The sequence below is a fragment of the Conger conger genome, chromosome 5 (assembly GCF_963514075.1).
Source record: "Conger conger chromosome 5, fConCon1.1, whole genome shotgun sequence".
NCBI lineage: Eukaryota > Metazoa > Chordata > Actinopteri > Anguilliformes > Congridae > Conger > Conger conger.
The window spans coordinates 7,747,578-7,761,948 of NC_083764.1; the positions used below are offsets into that span (position 1 = coordinate 7,747,578).

The 14,371-nt window shown below is 42.0% G+C and overlaps 1 protein-coding gene across 2 annotated transcripts in view; it reads left to right on the top strand.

Annotated features, from left to right (window-relative positions):
• Window positions 1-5,439, top strand: part of usta (uronyl 2-sulfotransferase a) — a 79,597-nt gene extending 74,158 nt beyond the window's left edge. For both annotated transcript variants that reach the window (XM_061242361.1, XM_061242362.1), the window contains one exon: window positions 1,604-5,439. In XM_061242361.1, coding sequence (XP_061098345.1) covers window positions 1,604-1,908 — 305 coding nt within the window. In that variant the 3' untranslated portion in view covers window positions 1,909-5,439. The remainder of the gene's footprint in view (window positions 1-1,603) is intronic.
• Window positions 5,440-14,371: the final 8,932 nt, after the last annotated feature.

Sequence of the window (14,371 nt, forward strand, 5' to 3'; positions counted from 1 at the left end):
AAACCAGGGGTCACTCCCGGTGATGTGGTGACTTAATCTGCAAAAGAAGGTCTCCTGTTTAGGGCCTCCGTGTGAGCCGTGTGTGTGTATTATTAATCATCGCCGAGAAGTAATCCGTTTATCAATATGGGTTGGGATTTCTCTGGACTCAAACTCTGTGTATTATTACACGTTCCGACTCGTTCTTTGGTTTCGTCGAAGTCGTTTCTAATTCCAAGTTTTCAGTAGTGTTGCTGGGAGAGCTACTCCGTGGCAGGATGTGTCCTCCACACACATGTGGATCTTATTTTAGCCACGCGTTTCGGTCTGCGCTCACTAGAGGGAGCTGTGACCTCGCGGTGACCCAGGGGTGTGGAGCTCTGTGTCGGCCAGCGGTGATCCACAGGAGCTGATCCAGAGACACGGAGCGCAGACCTGCTCTCCTGGCCTTCCCCGCTCCGGGGTCTTGTGAGAGGTGTGGGCTCTGAGAGAGGTTTGGGGTCTGTGACTGTAGGATGTACTACACCACCAGATTTCACCGATTCTTTTACCCGCTTGCTTCAGGAAGTGAGGTCATTAGTGAAATCAGGTGTAGTGTAGGTGTAGTACATGGCTAGCGCAAATACCAGGAGACACTGTGGTCCCCGGGACCTGGAGTTGAGTAGCGTGGCTGTAGAGGCTCCTAGCTTGCGTGTCGAACGCCACGTGATCACATTTAGGCCTTGGTATTTTAGGCCATTTAGGCCCATGCTCATATCCACAGAGACTTCTGCAGTTTAAATTATACTCTCTATTTTTTATTTTTCTGCATTGAATTAAACTGTACATCTGGAGACACGATTTGTTGAATAACAATTTTCTGGTTAATTATGAAGTAAATTAAGACACATTGTTCATTTTTATACATGCAATTAAGTTTTACAGCTGAAACAAATTGAGTACCACAGTAGTGCCTTGTCTTGAATTAAATCCTTGCAACATACTGGTGAGCCAACCGTTGTAGTCTCCTTCAGGTGTACAGTGGCATTCCTGTGGTTTTACCAGAATAGACTGTCACTAAGATGCCATCCATGGTGGTATGACCTACATCAGGGCTACTCAACTCCACGTCCTGCGGTATCCGCTGCGCTACTCAACTCCACGTCCTGTGGGGCCGCAGTGTCTGCAGGCGTTCGCGTCTAACGTAGCGCTACACCGCCTGATTTCACCAGTTAGCTTATGATCTGACCCAAGCAGGTAAAGTAATGAGTGAAAATCAGGCGGTGTAGCGCACGGTAGGAGCGAATGCCTGCGGACACTGCGGCCCCGCAGGACGTGGAGTTGAGTAGCTAGCGCTGCGCCACATTCTACTACGGAGGCGTTTTCCTGTCCCTCCCCATTACATTACATTACATTACATTACATTACGTGGCATTTAGCAGACGCTCTTATCCAGAGCGAAGTACAACAAAGTGCAAATCAATCACAAGAACAAGTGCAAAAGTGGACCTGAGAGGACAATACAGTTACCGCGTCCTAGTGTAAACATACAGAAATTCTGAACCCTTGAAGAGTACAATCAACTTTCAAACTAGCATACCACAGTTGGCGGCTAGAGTACAACAATATTCTATCCCCCCTGCAGATTACCGTAAGATGGGGAACATGACGGGGACGGTGCGGAAGCAGACGCCCTCGCTGGAGGCCCTGCACGTGCTGTACCAGCGCATGCGCTACGAGTACGACTTCTACAACTTCATCCGCGACCAGTTCCACCTCACCAAGCGGAAGATCGGCCTCAAGTCCGTCTCCCGGCCCACGCACCAGCCCAACTTCCTGCTGAACTTGGCCCTGAAAACGCAGGAGCCCCTGGCCGAGGAGGACGAGGACGAGGGCCAGGAGCCGGAGGACGACCTGGAGGACGCCAACAGCTGGCTGGTGCAGCCCTGAGGGGTCTCCGCGGAGACGGGAGGCGTGGCCAGAGCGCCTGGGCGGGGCTACAGGGGGAAAGGGGGAGGGGCTCAGCCCCTCTGTTTTCCGAGCATTCCCAGTCGCTTGGGGGTGTGGATGACGATGATATCCGTGTTTTTACGGGTGGCCGGTTCCATGCCAGCGGGGACGTGAGCGTTCGCTTCACGTGAGCCGACGGTTCAAAAGCTTCAGAAAATAGATTCTCTTTTTTTTCTTTTTTTTTAATGATCAGTTTTTAAAGAAGCAGCTTTTTTTTTGTTTGTTTGTTTTGGTTCTATTATTTTTTTTTTGCTCAAATCAGGAGAGCGCCGTGTCTCAGCCCTCCTGGTGGGCCCAGAAGCCGCCATCTTGGGTAGTAATCAGTCTGTGGATGGACCTGTCTGTAATGGCAGTCAGGAGAGCGCTGGAAGAGCCGCTGCAGAAATGGCGGTGGGATGTCCCAGTCCCGGTCAGACGGGCGGGTCCCAGTCACTGTCCGCCATGAGCCCAGTCTCGGGTCAGAAGTGTGCGTCGCGTTTAATGCAAAAAAGACAGAAGTTTGGTCGTCTCGCAGATCAGATCGAACCAGATCTCACGAGCGCTCTCCCAGTGGTGGAGTCTTAGTCCGAGTCGCGTTTGGTAACTTTTTTAAATCCACTTGGATGTTTTGCATGGCGCGGCACGGCTTGGAGAAGGCGTGTCGATCTCATTCCGGCTGCCGTGGGACAGGGTTGTGGCGGCGTTTCCTCAAAAACACGATAGACAGGGTACAATTGGCCATCAGATTGGGAGAAATATTTGAAAAAATCTGAAACAATGAAAAAGTAAATCTGCAGTCCCATGCTTTCCTGCCATAGACCCTCAATTCGACACATCTACCGTCTCCTCTCATTGGTCTGATTTAGGCTTACCGTGGGAAACGGACACTAGTGTACAGACAGGTGATCAGCACCGATGTCTGTGATTGGTTGGCTCTCCCACTCATTCAGATGCAAGCCAATGGCATTTCATCGTCAAATCCTACAAGTGCTGTATTCTGAGTTGTGACATCATATTAAGGGCTTGTGAGACTCAAACTGGGAAGGCGCATTTTTAACCCTTTGAAGAGCAGGGCTTTTTGGAATCATTTTTTTCTTCAACATTCTTAAGTCAGTGTTCTAGAACTCCATTCACTTCCATTACCAGTAGTGATTGTGACATCAGCGTTAGAATGCTCAGTTATGAACATTCTAATGGCATTTTTGTGGCCTCACACCTTAAAGGGTTAAGCTGACATCTGTCCTGCGTATGTGAGTTTCATGACCGATAAGCGTGCCGATTTTAACATGGAGCACCCCAAGTGTAGCTGCCTGTTAATCTATGTACATTCTGTCTATGCAGTAGCGTCCACTTGTGCACTCCAAATCAAAATCATTGTGATTTCAACCAATTTTTTTTTTTTTTTAAATGAACACAATAAATAATGATATTTTATTAAAACAAAGAGATGGGAGATGTATATTTTTTACTTAAAACCTATTGTTTTGTGTTTTGTTTTTGTTTTTTTCATCTTCACTAAAAATCATTTCACACGCAAACCACCAGCATCTGGAAGGTTACGGTTCTAAATTAAGTTTCATCTGTTCCATGTTTCTCTTTCACGGACTGTCATTCAGACGCAGATGCCTGTAATATACGCCTGTCCTTGCATACCAGTGTATGTACTGGTAATATACCAATACTGTACCTGTCTTTACTGGCTGACAGTGCCACACTGTTTCAAGTGCTCATTTGGGTTTTCTTAATTCAGTGCTGTCCTCTGCATAGACAGAGATATTCAGAAAAAAAAAAATCATTGTTGTACTACATCACAGAAACATGCCACATATTTCAGTGACACTTGACTTGAACTGTTTTCCGTGAAGCATGCCTACAGTAAAACTGCGTAGGATAATAATGACAATGTCATCGCCGTCTATTACAGCGTAATATCACCATTATAATGTATGCAGTGAATTTTACACAGCAGATTTCAAAACGGGTGTTACCAAGTGACTGCAGGTTACATCATGTCACATCGCAAGCAGTGGCGCGTTGTCCTCACCGGACGTATGTTCAAGACGGCGAACGTTAGCGGCAGACTACGTTAGCAGCAAACAGTTGCTGTTGAACGATTTTAAATGAACATTCCATTTAGGTCGCCACCAACGCCTTTTATTACAAATTGATGAGACCTAGGTCTAGCAAGCTAGCTAGCTGGTTCGTTGCTTACCTGAGATCTATTTTTGAAGGTAAGACCACATTATTACATAGATTATCGTGTATTAGAACAGCCAAATAATTGTCAACTTTCATTCTCTCTGGCCACCTTTTCAAACCGTTAGCGAACGTTTGTGGCGAACAGAAAAAGTTTGAATATGTTGGCTAACGTTTGCCATCTTGATTGCACGTCAGTTGTAACAGGTGTTATGTCACGCTTATGACAGTGCTGCTTCTGCGTTATACCATGTAGTTCAAGTAAAAGGTTTCTGATATTACAGGAGATGAATCAACATCACAGAAAACCGGACAGTATTTGCAGAATTGGTCGGGAATTGGTCGGGAAATGTTATCTTTAAGCAAGAATTCAGGATAATCCGGAACAAATTCACCAAAATATGAATTCAGAGAATTCAAAGTTGAATGTTCTACCATTTTAAACCGACAGAATAGGTTCTCAGACCACAAGTTTTTGAGAACTGTTGAAACTTTACTGTACAGTATAGGAGTTTGGTTCTATTGCATTAATTGTTGTCATTGTTGCTGTTGTGCATTCTCAGATGGGGCACAAATATTGTTTTACCGTCGCTGTTCAAAGCTTTTTCCGTAAAAACAAAAAAAAGTCTTACAGAAAAAAGAAGCCAAGTATGTGTGCTTGACAACGAGCATATCTGAGAATGGTATTTTCCAAACCAAATCTCACAAACTGTCAGCCAAGGGTTTACTGTTACACTATTATTTGGATCTAACCGAAGCTCCTGATCTCTAACACATTGCAAACTTCAGAAGGCAAAACCCTACAAACCGATGTTTGATTAGCATTGAAACCCCCGCCATCCCATTAGAAATTTGTCTTTAAAGAAGTTGGCACATAATATAAGTAGTATAATGTTGTAATCTGGTATAACTTCACTTGTCATACTACATGCCAGTTTAATATACAGCTTTGTGTATTTAAAAAAGTGTACTGTGTTCTGGATTATCTTTTTGACAGTTTAATTTATTATATGTATACGTTGCATTCCAGATGTTTTTTCTCAGGAAAAAGGGTGTTTTTAGAGAGAATTTGTGCTTCAGCATTTGGCATCTAACAGTTATCAAGTACTTGTCATTAGCATTTATCAGAGTTTTAAGTACCTAAATAAACATTTGAACTGCCTAAATGCCTGCTTTATTGAGGAACCTTTTGGGTTTTTGTTTTTTTTTCCCTAAATTTTCAAAATGGAACGGTCTGTTGTCTTGGACAGCTTTTGAAATAAATATCTTCTAACAAAATTAACTGAGTTTATCATACCACGGTTTCATGTGTTTTTCTTTTTCATGAAAAATACCCGCATTTAATTACACAGGGAAAATCTTAGGCACCTGCATAACATTCTGTACAGATACGATTCTTCCAAAAATAATTCAATCAAAGGTCCTAAATAAACGTACTATACATTTTACTTTACATTTTAATAATTTGACGGAATAGTTAAAAACTGAATCAAATCAATATTTTTTGTGACCACCCTTCGTAATTAAAGCTGCATCACTTCTCTGAGATAGCCAACGCTGTCCTGCGGTTCTATAAGACAATCAGCAGGGAGGTTGTTCCAAGCATGCTGGAGAACTTGCCACAGTCCTTCTGCAGACTTTGGTTGGCTCCTTGTTTCTGATCTCAGACAGCCTTGACCAAGGTTTTATGTAAACAGTAGTCAATTGCTTATAACAATATGTTACTTTTTAAATTAAATAAAAGAATGTCTCTGTAAAAATTAAATCTTTTGGAAAATGAATATTTGGAAATCTCAAATGTGTTATTTTCTACTAACCCACACACAAAAAAAACATATATATAATAAAGACTAGGGTCTAAGCACAGTACTGTACATCTTTTACCTTTTTTTGTGCTTTGTCAGACGTTTGTGAAACGTGAAATTCACTTTAGTCTTTGGGAACCTGCTGAAATATTTGTCTGAAATTCTCAGAGATCCCAGCTAAATGAACAAGTCTGAGTTTTTTAAGGCAAATGGTGCAGTTACACTTGGCCAGCAGATGGCAGACTAGTCTAGTCTGGTGATCAGCGCACAATGTACAAACTCTGCTATGATGAAACCGGGGCAGGATTACAGAAGCTTATAGAAAGATATTTGCACTCAGAAAAACCCGTAACCCTCCCAAATCTGGGACATGGACCAATTTGATGTGTTTATGAAGTCAGTACTCCAAATTTTACCCGGTGGTACAAAATGGTAATTCAGTGTAAAGGTTGCATGTACTGTACACACAAACACGGTTACACACACACGCGCACACACACACACACAAAATGTATTGTGCATCTATTGTGGCACAATACACAACTGTCAACTATCAAGTTGTAGCCCATTTACTAGGTGGTCAAAATTAGGTCAAAATCAACTGGAGGTCAAAATTAGGTCAAAATCAACTGGAGGGAAAAATACCTTGATGCCATTAGCTTAAAATGAGGACTAAACCTGGCATCCTAGTGTGAACCCTCAACCTTAATCTGAGAGAGAGACAGACAGAGAGAGAGAGAGAGAGAGAGAGAAAGAGAAGGCAGTCAGAAGTGCTTGGTCAGTCTTCCCAGAGTTAATTGCCCGGAGAATCTGCTTTATAAACAGTGAAAGTGCTCCGTATCTACCCGACAAACCCTCGTGACAAACAGTCCCGCTGAATGAGCAGGAAGTGTTGGCCTCTGTTTTCTCCTGATATTTTTGTATGGTTTAGACCAAATAACTGTAGATCATTAACTGACCTGGGGGGTTTAATGCAGGTTGTCATTTTGTAAATATGCCTTGGTGGACGTTTCGTTTGTTGAGTTATTGGCCGGTTTTGCCTTGCGGAGCAGATTATTTATCTCTGTGACACTTTACTGTTAAAATAACAGATACGCTGGCCTGAGGACCTCCGTCCTGGTGGACAGAGGTTACGTCAAGTCAAATTTATTTATATAGGACATTTAAAAACAACCAGAAGTTGACCAAAGTGCTGTACAGTGTAAAAAAGAAGTTAAAAAAAGTACATAATTTAAAAACGGAAGACAACAAAGACATGACAGCTTATTCTCCAAAAGCCAGTAAAAAAAAAAAAGGTGGGTCTCTAGGTGTGATTTAAATGTTTGAGTTGTGAGGGCAGTTCTATTATGAAGAGGCAGAGCAATCTGTATAGGGGCGACACTGGACTCAGGAGGTAAGAGCAGTCGTCTGGCTGTCGGAGGGTTGCCAGTTCGTTTCCGCCCTGGGTGTGTTGAAGTGTCCCTGACCGAAACACCTAACCCCCCAAATGCTCCTGACGAGCTGGTTGGTGCCTTGCACGTGAGTGTGTGTATGAATGGGTGAACGAGAAGCATGAATAGTTCAGCGCTTTGGATAAAGGCGCTATATAAATGCAGACATTTGCCATTTCCATCTTCGGGGCAGCCATTGAAGGAGGTCAGAGACGGAGGAAGGGGAGAAACAAACAAAAGCAGCTTAAACGCTGTCCTGAACCACAGCCAGAAATCACAGTGGCATGGTTTGCTATGGTGTGTGAAACATTATTGCAACTTTATATATATATATATACATATTGTTTGTTTGTTTTTGTGGTGGATTAGAACATGCATTAACTTGTTATTTCTATGGCATGCATCAAGACAAGTCAAGACAAGTATGTCACATGCTGTATCTCAATTTGTTAGGTAAGCAGCCAACTATATGTTGTTTTATGACTGCCACTTGCCACTACTGTACAGTGTCCTTGGGTGACGTGAAAGACGCTTTAAATAAAATGTATTATTATTATTCTGGCCCTATTGCCAGCCTAAATCTGCTAATAAGAATTCGAATTAAAGCGTTTGGTTTTTTACATTACATTTACACTTAACCACTACGCTACAGGCTGCCCTTTTTCCCTTGGCTTGCTTAATAATAATATGTCTTATTTAGCATTATGTCCTCAATCGACCTCTTTTGTTTTGACCTCTCCTGAGTTAGCTGCCTCCCACCTTACCATCCCTTCCCCGGACTTGCCCCTCTGTTGCTTCTCTGATTGGCTGTCTCTCAGATTCGGCTTACTGCTGAGTCTTTCCTATTGGCTGTGTGCCAGCTTGCTTTTACAGCCCCTCTCCCAGATTGGCTGTTGCTCAGGTCCAGCTTATCGGGCCCTCACATTGGACATCTCCACTCTCAGAAATGTTTATAAACTACACGCTGTTTGTGTTTGTGTTCATTTCAAACACATCTTTATGTTGCAAAGGGAGACTTTTTAACAGTTGTGTTGAAAGTAACACAGAATGTGTTGCTCTTAACTAGACATAGATAGTTAGTCTATGTCTTGTTTTTAACACATCAGTGTCGTCTTATTTTTAACACGTGTAATGTCTTGTTTTTAACTCATCTGTGTTGTCTTGTTTTTAACACGTGTAATGTCTTGTTTTTAACTCATCTGTGTTGTCTTGTTTTTAACCCGTCTGTTTTGAGAGTGTTCTGCTGTCTGTGGCTCTGTTTAGCCACCTCTTCTTCTCTGGTATTAGTCACCCCCCTATTGGCTATCGCTCAGACTCACGTGTCCGTCTGGGTCCTGGGTCCTGCTTACTCATCACAGACCCCCGTACGATCTTGGAGGACTGCCAAAACGGGACAACATTGAGCCACTTTTCAAACGCCGAAAAGCACCTGTTGGGCTGAGATCCAGGTGGTTAATATTAAACGGAGGGGGGAGGGGAGACGGGGCCTAGAAACACGGTTCACAACTCAGAATGCGTCACAACGTCTGAAAGCCAAAGCATAAAAACAGCGTTTCCCTTTTCATTTTTTTAATTGGAGCAGGTTGAGAACAGAAGTATAGTTCAGTGTATGTACATCATGTATGTAATGTACAAATGTGGCATAAAAATGTTACATCAAAGGAAAATAACATCATATAAAAAAATAATAATACTAATAAGTAAAAGATTTTGTTCAACATATTTGCTGAATACGTTTAAAAAATGGTTTCTGGATGGAAAATTTACAAGTATGTATATACAACTTTGATAAAATAATTGAAAAGTTTATTAAATACTCAGTGAGCACTTTATTCGATATTAGGTATTTATTGGACTTCTGCCGCTGTGGCCTATCCACTTAGAGGTTTGACGTGTGCTCAGATAATTTGGAGAAAATGCATTCACAAAACAAATGAGTTATAGTTTCAGTGTTAAGCTCGCAGAAACTACGAAGTGGGTCAACATCAATGCGGTATGTTGCTATAGATCTCTTTACAGGATAACATCTATACATCATTTAATAGGACACCTTCACTTTATTAGTTAATAAGTATTCAAGTATTTATCACTTAAAGACCAGACTGTGTCCCACTGCACACGGGGAAAAGACCGAGGCCAAAATGAGATGCAAGCTGAAACTGTTTCTAAATCCTTCAGAAATATTGCTCTTATACATTTATTATCAGTAGTATCATTGAATAAACATTTTACAGGACCAATAAAGATGTTATCTGAGGTTTCCAGAGATACAGGGCAAAGTGTGCCTTTAGAAGCCAACCCTATCAGCATTTTATCAGCAACTGTAGAATCTCTCCCCACCTTCAAGCGCAAACTGAAGACGCACCTCTTCAAGCAGCACCTCTCCCCATCCCTCCCTACCTCCCTGTGAACCTTAATTGTTGTCTTTGTGATTTACGTTGTGTTTCGGTATTTTTAGTTGGCTAGGTAAGCAGTATTTGGATAGTTAAGTTTGGTCACTTTTGCTTTGTTGTTTGTTTGTTTATTTGTTTGTTAAAAAAAAAAAAGATAGGCCCTGGTCCTTATCTTTGTTGTACAGGTAGCAGTTGAAATTGTACTTCCCTCTAGGGTCTTTCAGCGCACTTATCCCTGGTTATGGGTATGCACTTTGTTGTACGTCGCTCTGGATAAGAGCGTCTGCCAAATGCCAATAATGTAATGTAATTTTAACACCTCTGGAGTGACAGAGATGAACAATTCTGATAAGAACTCAAAGTATGAAAAGAATAGTCTATAATTATTAAGAAGCTGACTGACCAACAAAATATTATTAATAAACTAGTATTTAAAAAAAAGGAATTGTTTTTGTAATTAATAGCTCTATTACTCCATATAAAATAGCTGTGGGGAGTAAGACTGTACTTGTAGATGCTTGTGCAGCATTGTATCTCAGTTGCCCTGAATCATTACTTAGCTTATGGGACATACATTTTATACCATATCATGTCGTTACTATGTGTGGTTACATATTGTACAATATACAATTATACGAAAGTAATTTTAATATGTTAATATGACATCAAGGAGCAGAGCTCACCTTGACTGGAGAATCGTAGGGCGATAGCGCTTTTACCCTTTTAACGGCCGGGCGGTTAGTCTGCTTTTGGCATGCTTTTTTTTTTTAAATGTTTTTTTGGCAGGTCGGCAGTAAAACTGTCCGCCAGTAAACAGTTGAGGTGAAGCAGTTGAGATGAGGATCAGCTGTTGAAAGAATCCGAAGCGTTCGACGAACGGTCCCCGCTGCTCGCGAACCCGTCACGGCGGTTCATAAAACTCTGGCAGAGCGACAGCTGTTGCCGACGACTGTCCCGACAGGTGCCTGTCCACTGGATCGCTGTCAGGCTGCCGTTGGGAAACGCTGTGATCTTCCACAGCGGCAGAAGCCCAAAAACCTCCGGTACATGCACTCACTGAGCCGTTTATTAAGTGTTTATGAGACTTTTTCTTTTTTTAAAAAATTTACTTATTGGTCTTCTGCTGCTGTAACCCATCCACTTAAGAGGTTTGAAGCGATGTGCGTTCGGAGATGTTCTTCTGCATACCGCAGTTTCTGAGATATTCAAACCACTCTTTCTGGCACCAACAATTATTCTATGGTCAGAGTCACTTAGATCACATTTATTCCCCGTTCTGACATTTGGTCTGAACCTCTTTACCACGTCTGCACGCTTGTATGCATTTAGTTGCCACATGATTGGCTGATTAAATATTTGCATTAACAAGCTGGTGTACAGGCCTACCTAATAAAGTGGTCACTGAGTGTATCTGCTGGGTTTCAAAGTGCCTAGTCACCCCTCCCCTCCTCCCTGAAGTGAAGATCCTGCTAATTCCTTCTGTCAGATGCCAAAGCCCTCTTTCTGGAACAGGGTTATAATCAACATTTGTCCTTAACTTGAATAAATTATAGCAAGTCTGAACAAAATGAACTTGTTAAGCTGTGGCAGTCAAAGTGAAATATCACCGTGAATATCAGGTACCACTTTCTCTCTTTAGGCATAGTGTTGACCTTAATCCTACACGCACACACACACACACACACACACACACAGTATAACTCAGTCACACCCCATGCCTATGCAGCACTGATATTTTGCCACTTTTCATGGATTTGTAACAGTACTTCATGTACCAGTCTAAGCAGCAATAGCCATAATCAAAACCTTTATCTGCGGGAGTGTTTGATCGTTTCGGCACAAAGGTGTTGGTCAAGGCCAAGCTAACATGGGGACCAGCTTAATCTAGACGTCAACCTTTTGCTCGATTTTTGGACTCCATCACCTTTGAAAGGCTCAAAGGTGAGACAGCAGTATTGATCAAAACTTATCGTTAACTCTCAACCAACGTGTATTTCATTGCCTAAATGTCCCATGTTACATAACTCACTCATCTGCATATTTACCAAAAACATGGTAAACATGGAGAGAAATGTTCTAGTCATAATCCTTTTTTTTTTTACTTTTTTTTTCTTCTGGTTAATAGGATCATCTGGTTAATAATATCATCAATAAAGAAAAAGACCAATGGGATTGTACAATGATTGATTGTAACAGTGAGGGCAATGTTTTTGTCCACACAAGGTAGGTCTAATTTGCCAGTTAAGTATTTCTGGTGATGGGTGGTCTATAAAATAAGCTCACATCGTATGTTGTGTTTGTTTCTTTATATCATCATAAAGGTCACAGGGCTTTTATTGTTTGATAACAACATTCATTCGGGTAGGCGTTTTAATGAAAACACCAACATTTTGGAAAATATACCTTTTCTCCAACTTACCCACACTTGTTTGAGATGTTTATTTTTGTTTGTTCACTGGCTCAATTTCCATGTTAGCATAATGTGTTAGCTTAGCATAAAGACTTGAAGCCTATAGGTGTCAGTAGCCTACCTCCTCCTAACAAATACACCTTACAGCAACTACGAAGCTGTCTCATTCACGCAGGGTATCATGCATATTTAAAATATAATAAAAAATTAAAACAAGAACTCAATGTGCTGAGGTAATAGTTTTGAAGTCTGGTGTTTGGAGTGTGAACAAATCAGGAAAATACAGGATAGCCACATCCTTTCTGAGTGCTCTTCTGATCTGTTGCAATGCAGAATCTGGAGACTATTGTGAGTGAAAATCCCAGGAGATCAGCTGTTCCTCAGCTACTCAAACCACCCAAATGTTTTGTGACCAGGGGTGCCTGTACATATCTCCTCATTTTCTACATACATTTTGACAGGCAATCGATGCAAGAGAGCAAAAGTGTGTTTAAATTTTCTTTCAAGTTCTGTCCCAAGGACTTTTTATTATTTCCAGACCACAAACATTTTTGAGCTGTGTCATTTTTACTTTCCTCTTGTGTGTGTTACCATGCCAATGTTATCAGTCTATCCATCTGTTTAAAATAGGTCACCATGTTTTGTCATAAAGAGACTTGTTTTTGCTTTTTTAGATGGATGATCGGAGAGCAGTTTATCCGGAGATGGGATTGCAGGTCAGCTTGATCCTCGGCAGTGGAGTTGTGCAAGGTGTCTCGCCCGGTTCGTCGTTCGCTAGCGGGAACGTGTCTAAAGGTCAATGAAGTGCCCCTTTTTGATGTTAAGTCAGTTAGTCAGTGTCAGTTACCTGCTGATGAAGAGCACACAGTGTGCCTCTGAAAAACCAAGTGACCACAGCTTGGAGCTCCAAAACAGATGCACCGCTTGTGGCCAGAGACTAAGCTTGCTCTCCTTTGAAGAAATGGCATAATAATAATAATAATAATAATAATAATAGTAATTCCATGCATTTATATAGTGCGTTCTTCACACCCAAAGTGCTTTACAGTGATGAGGGAGAGACACCTCCCACCAGGGTGATGCAACGGCAGCCATTTTGCGCCAGAATTCTCACCACACATCAGCTGAGGTGGAGAGGGAGAGAAGTATTACTTAGCCAATGAAATCAGGGGATGACATTACATTACAGGCATTTGGCAGAGCAACATACAACAAAGTGCTAGTAACCAGGGACAAGTACGCGAAGAACCCCAGAGGCAAGTACAGTTCCAAGTGCTAGAAGTGACCACGTCGATAAGAATTTGGACCCTGTAGATGAGAACTTGGACCCCGTACATGAGAATTTGGACCCTGTAGGACGACTTGTTTGAAGAGGCCTTCCTCCAGCATACTTTCTCTCATCTGAAGAAGCTCTCATAATTTCTCTCTCCTGCCCTCGGGATGACCTCAGCTCTGCCTGTTTCATATCCAGTCACATGTGGGGGCGAAAGAAAAAGCTTCGAAAAATACGCTCACGTTTTTCCATACTTCCACATCCAGACTCTCGGTCCCTCGAGGGCCCGCGGTCTGGCAGGCGTAACGCATTTGAACTCTTAACTGCGATTTTCATGAAATGCCTGAAAAGGGAACAGTGCACGCTCCAGCAGAGGGCTTTGTCGACACATGCGATGGCATAGCGCATGTGTTGACAAAGTGAGTGGGGAGTTGGTCGCAAATTTCTGATTGAAAATAAGTTTCAAAACTTTTCATCGCATTATAGGCATTTGGCACACGCTCAAAGCTTGCATGGATTTATACAGATAAACTTTGCATTGCTCAAAAATGTTTTTAACCCTTTCAGTCCCAAGATTGCACTCAAACGTAACTACTGTCAAATCCCCAAAGTGCCATTACGGCACTCTCGACCTTTTCAACCGATCAAAATGGCTGCTATACTATTGTTTTGAGCCCCTATTAAACCACTACAATTTTTTTTTTTACTTTCTCAATCTTCTCAGCCAAAGCCAATACCCCTTGTGATTTGGGTAGAGCTACTTCATACTGGCCTGGGGACTGAAATGGTTTTAAACCCAACTGGATTTCTGCCAGGGTGTTACAGACCTTGATCTGTTATGTGTGTCTGCTTGGATGTGTGAGACTGCAAAGTTTTCCCTACAGAAATAAAAAGTATTCCCCACAGATTTCTATGAG